Raw genomic sequence first — 6,000 nt, 5'->3', positions numbered from 1 at the left:
AGTACCGCTACTCGGGGAACAGGGTACCCGTGAGGTATTGTTGTGCTTCAAGCCTTAGAAACTTTATGTGCCAGCAGAGCTGGAGGGGTCAGGCGGGGATGGGGGCGGAGGAGGGCCCGGCATCCCCGGGGCGGCCGCTGGGTCCTCTGCTGCTCCAGCCCCGGGTAGATAAAGGTAGCTCTTCGCCCTCTCTCCGCCGCCTCCCCCCGGCTCCCCCTCTGCGGGAGGCGAAGGGAGGGGGCGCGGGCGCTGCTGGCCGGGGGGCTCCGCACCTGGGCGCGGAGCTGGGCGGTCGCCCCGCCCGGCAATCAGCAGCGGGGGCGGGAGCGCTTTGCGGTGTCGGGGCTGACGAGCGGGGGGCTCCCGGCGCCGGAGGCGGCGCGGCGGCATCCCCATCCTCCTCCTCCTCCTCCTCCCCGTCCTTCCCTCCCTCCGCCTCCTCCCTTCCTTCCCCCGGGCGCCCTCTGCACTTTCTTCCCGAACCACCCTCGTAGGCAAACTTTGATGGGGAACCTCGCACCGCGCTGGAAAAATGCCGGTTATGAAGGGATTACTGGCACCCCAGAACACCTTCCTCGACACCATCGCCACCCGGTTTGACGGCACACGTGAGTCTGGGCTGGGGCGGCGGGCGTCGGCTCCGGGCGCCCAGGGAAGGGGGTGCAGGGGGGGCACTGTGCACACGATGGGGGGGGACTCCTCTTCCCTCCCCTCCGCCTGCCGGGTGTTTCCGTGGTACCAGAAGCCAGCAATGAGGATGGGGAGGCGAGGGAGCTCCCAGCCTCTCCAGGTCTCCTGCCTGGCTTCTCCACAGCTTTGCAGGTGAGGAGAGGGCTGCCTCCCCTCTCCTCCCGACCCTCTGCCCGGGGGGTTCCGGGGGGGCTGGGGCCCGGGCGAGCCGGGATCTCTGGAGGAAAGTTGTGCGCGGGGCTGGGGCTTCCCCTCCCGCCCGGCGCCCCTGGCAGCCGGGAGACTGCGAGGGAAAGGCGAGCTTCGGGGCTTTGGCAGGAGTTTTGGGGATTTTTTTTTTTTTCTTTATTACTCACAGCCCCGCTATTAAATCTCCCTAAAAGCTGTGTTCCTGTAAATCGGGCTCAGCAGCTGTTGCAGGGTGTTAGCGGAGGGAGGCAGGGGCTGGCGGCGGCGGCCGCCTGCAGCACCATGGACAGGGACCGGGACCGGCCCCACGCGGGACCGGCCGCCCCGCTCCCCGCCGCCCGGCGCTCCCGCCGCCCCGGCCCCGCACGGCGGCTCCCCCGGCGGGGCGCTGCCTTAGGGCGCGGAGCTGGCTCCCGTGGGGAAGTTGGCTCGCTCCCCCTACGGCTGTGCCTTCGGAGCCGCCCGTATCTGGTGCCGTCTGTAGCGGGGTTCCCGCGGATTAAAGAAAATCAAAGGAGGGGACAGAGCGCAGATTTGGACCGAAAAGAACTCCCTTCCCTTTAGTACCCTTTAAAGCCGTCCAGACATCCAAAGTAGAGGGAAAACAAACTCTGATTTGAGTTGCTGTCAGCTGTTTCTTGACTGAAAATGTCGCAATCTAATAGGTTTGATATCGTCTTGATTATATATCTATTGGTGTTTTCTCAATGGCTCAGTTAGTGTGTGATTAAGATAACTAAACTGTGATTACTGAGTCAATAAGTTGTAAAACGTCAAGAAAATGATACAGTCACTGAGATCAATTGCAGAGAAGCACAGAACTGTGGTGTAACTGCTCTGCTAGTCTGGGGATGCATAGCTAATTATGATTTGGGGCTGTATGTAATTGATACTTCATTATAAAGCAGTCCCCTTTAAGACTACTTAGATGTACCTTTAAATTCCTTTGACTAAAGAACTCATTCCCCCATCCTCCACCCTCTTATTTCTGTAAAGCGTACGGGTTTTATTTACTGCATATTGAAACATGCAGCTCTTATAGGAGTTTTGTGGTTGATACTGTCATTTGCTAGAAAAGCAGTTCTTCCCTGCTTTGTGCTCAGGACCCTCCCACTTTACAATGGCTTCCTTTCAAAGGATGGAGCATACAGCCTGCGAGCTGTACACGCAAACATTTCATGGATTCTATGTTGTTCTTCAAAGATCCAATTAAGCAAGAAACATTAGTAATGACGTGCAGGTTTTCATTTAATAAACTGGAAAAAATCCTAATCTCTTTGTTGTCAGTGACACTAACAGGCATGTTTGGTAGAAAGTTTATTGCTTAGATGAATTCTATAGCCAAATGTAGCTACTTTTTCAAGCTGATAATTCTACTAACCTTCATGAAGTTAATTTGGACAATCTTTTCTTAAACAAGAATCAGCACACCCCAGCGTCTTACTTTGAAATCTCTAATACTAACAATTTGTCTATTTTTTTCCTGGGATGTAATTGAAAAAGAATGTAATTAGGTATTTAAGTGCCTCCAGAAAATACAGTACATAGTATTTTATTGCAGGCAGTGAAATTTTTCTTTTTAGTTATTATTTCAGAATTTGCTTTAAATATTAAACAGGTCTATTCTAGAAGTCATCATTGTATGATTATCAGCATGTGAAATGTTCCCAGAAGTTCACAAAGCAAGACATTTATGAACTATGTGATCTTACATCTACTAAAACTTTGGAGAATGCTACTGTTCTATGAAAAACTGGTGTCATGTCCAAATTTACAGAATAACATAATGTCTCTTTTAGAGTTTTAAAACGATGAATCAACTTAATATTATGTGAAAAAGTTATGTATATCAATCCACTCATCTCTCTTGTTGCTTTGATAGTATTTTCCTTTAAAAAAGCTAAATTTAAGTATAAAATTATTACTTCTTTAACTGACAAAAAAAATTTCAAATGAAGTACAATTTTTCAAAATGTGTATACATATCTGGGCATCAAGTAGAAATATTCAAGCGAATTTTGTTTTCATTTAAACTGTTCAGGTGGTATTCCTCAGGTTGTGCAGGTGGTTAAAGCTAGAAGTAATAGTGATGGCTAATCCTCGTAGGAATCAGTCTCGTGTCTTACTAGTTTTATAGGTGTTACAGTCTGTGAAAAAAATAGAACTGATACATGGCACTGAACCCAAAGCTATGTTTCACAAACTACATAGACCTCACACTTGATGATATTTAAATGTTAAAATACAGTTTTGTGTCACAGAGCTTTTTTTTTTTTGATTGTTATTTTAACATAGTCTGTAGTTAACAGACCTCCTTTCATTTTAAGCCTCAGGGAAGGATATATTATGTTGTCATCAGTGATAGACTAATCCACCAATGCATCTTTAATCCAGAAGAGGGATAATTCTAATTCTGGGCAACAGTGCAAGAAGGGATTCCAGATAATATTAAAAAATATGCTTTGCTTTACATAGAACTTTTCAAAAATTCATTCACATAAGTCTTTTAATTTTACTATTGCAATGATTTGTGTCTAATTAGCAATTATAAATGACATGATGAAAAAATTACATATCTCAAAAAAGCATAGGTGATAACTGCTTTAATAGTTCAGGTTCTCAGAATTCTCGTGGTAGAGAGAATAGGTTGCTATATTTACGTTCCACGTACATATTCTTTACATAGGAAATGAGGGAAGACATGCTAAACAAGAGAATTAACTTTGGGGTGACTCTTAGCTGTGCAGGACAATCCAGAGATCTCCTGTGAGGTTCCCGTTACCTGTGTTGGGTATGTGGAAGAATAGCATTAAGGGTTTGCCCATCTGAATTTCTGTGACAGAGCTCTTGTATCTGTCTATGTGCTCTTATACCTTCACCTTCTTACAACTCTGAACTGCTGTTTGTGTTCCTAACATCATAGTTTAAATCAATGCTTTCTGAAAGGGCTTCCCTTACCCCCTGTCCCCGTCCCTCCCCGATAACTAAGCTCCAGTCATCCAATGCTTTTTGTCCCCCTCCATTAGCAGCGTGTTTATGTGGTTATTGCTCATTCAGAAAACAAGCATACACATTTGTAAATTAGTAGGTTGTGGTTGGGTTTTTTGTTTGTTTTGTTTTTCTCAGATTTTCAAGACAAAGTATTATTTTCAAGTGTGAAAAGATTTCAAATATAAGCCTATAACTTTCCCCCTCCCCAAATATTATGAAACTAAATGCCTGAAGTTACTTCACTTCTGAGTTACTTTACTTCAAGCTTTTGAATGGAAAAAACTGTACATTTTTGCTTATCATCCCTATTTAGGAGAAGTATTTGGAAATTGTTGCATGGTAGAAAATTATGTTCTTTTGCTTTACGGCATATATTATACATATAAAAATATAACTTCCCTCATATTCTATATATACTATTTATTTATTCAGATAGGTAAATCCACACCAGAGCTGGTAGTATCACAGATCTGCAGAAACATTGTGAGAGTAAAGCTAAAACTAGTTCAGCAAATGGCCTCATTAATTTGTATTTTAAAAAGTACAACAATTTTGTTTATGGTTATACTATAAAATGACAGCTGAAGTTCTATAATTATCTCTTGTGTCTATCAAACATGATCAGTTTCCAAATTAGGTGTGTACTTTCACATCCTTATTAACAAGGATATGATCAGTCTAATCTGAAGTTCAAGCTGAGTTAATTCCTTCTTGCTCACTGTCAATGGTGATAATTTGATAATTCCCTATTTGTAGAACAACTTCTAGATTCAGATTTGTTTTACAATTAAAAACTTACTCAACTATTAACAAAGACAACTTTGTACCTAAGTAGCAATTTTCATAACTTTTTTTGGTTTGGTTGTTCCTTGCCAATCGCGTGGATGCAGTTCTCCAGTTGCTTTATTTACCCCTGAGGGGCAATCAAAAGCTGCATGATGAGAACATACAGAGTTAAGCATCTCAAACTTGGTGTCAGCGTGCTTCTGCTGCTCGTGGGTAGAGCCAGGTTGTCTCTTTTGAATAATCAGCAGTTGGTACAGAACTGAAAGCCTTTCTGTACAATGGTTGCCCCAGATTGCAGGGGCAGATAGCTTGCATTTCTCCCCAGCCACCTCCATCGTTTGCTTTTGTCTCAAACTGGGGAGGTCTGCTAGGCTGAGCCAACCTATTAGTGCTTTCTGCAACACTGTTGTCAAATTCAGTCTCTCATTCAGATTAAGTCCTATCCTCTCTAGACTAGTCTGTGCTGCTTAGAACATGGTTATCACAAGAACTTCAAAGGCATCAAAGCCCTTCTTGGCTGCTGATGCTACTCCACAGTTCACCCCCAAATGGGCTCAAGGAGTTGGAACAGTGTCAGGTATAGGGAAACAACAGCCGAGTTTTCCAGGGGGAGGACATTATTGATTAGATGGTCCACCTCCCAAAGACAAAAGCCTGTGACCAAAGAAAGGCAAAGGACCCAAACTATGATAAGCACTGATCAATATCAGAGAGGCTTCCAAGCAGTGTCAGTTGAAAAGCTGATGGCCTGTGAAACTCTTCTTCTGGAGTGGACGTGCAATGAGGGTGGTCTAGTTCTTTCTGCTAAAGATGAATTTAGTCAGCCAGAGGAAAATTTCCAAAGATACATATATAGTTGGTTTTCTGTTCTGCAGGCTTGTTTTGGCCTTTTGCTTACATCCTCGGATATGTAAATAATGTGGTGTTTTGAATGAATCATGTATTTGTCAATTCAAGAGTATACTGTCAACACACAAAAAATCTTGCTTGTTCTCAGCTCAGAGTGCAAAGAAAGCAAACGCTTTCCTTTCTCTACTTCTCTCTGTAAAATGTGGCCTGTGTTGCAGCTCTCTGTGGCTCTGTTACTAAATAAGGAAAATGTGTTTTTTTTTAATATAAACCAGGGGTCAGATATTGGAATCTGTGTTGTGCTGTTGCTCTTCACTGGAAGCAACTGAGAAGCTAGATTAAGCAGCTACTCGAAAAATCTTTTCCTCTTCTTTCAGTGCAAGTGTTGGTTGACAGTGTAGAATCTCATAATTTAAGGTTGTTTTATTTGGATGACCTTTGCTTTCAGCAGCTACAGTAACTTCTGATTCTAACTTGAGATGAAGTTGGACCTGA

At 44.1% G+C, this 6,000-nt stretch overlaps 1 protein-coding gene across 1 annotated transcript in view; it reads left to right on the top strand.

The window, feature by feature from the left end:
- Window positions 1-532: 532 nt before the first annotated feature.
- KCNH8 (potassium channel, voltage gated eag related subfamily H, member 8) overlaps window positions 533-6,000 on the top strand; it is a 176,046-nt gene continuing 170,578 nt past the window's right edge. The window contains exon 1 of the mRNA XM_014937670.1: window positions 533-608. Within this exon, the coding sequence (XP_014793156.1) occupies window positions 533-608 (76 nt within the window). The remainder of the gene's footprint in view (window positions 609-6,000) is intronic.

Source organism: Calidris pugnax, unplaced genomic scaffold (genome assembly GCF_001431845.1).
Source record: "Calidris pugnax isolate Ruff unplaced genomic scaffold, ASM143184v1 scaffold11, whole genome shotgun sequence".
Lineage (NCBI taxonomy): Eukaryota > Metazoa > Chordata > Aves > Charadriiformes > Scolopacidae > Calidris > Calidris pugnax.
Note: the sequence above shows the minus strand (reverse complement) of the source record. Positions and strands in the feature narration are given on the sequence as shown.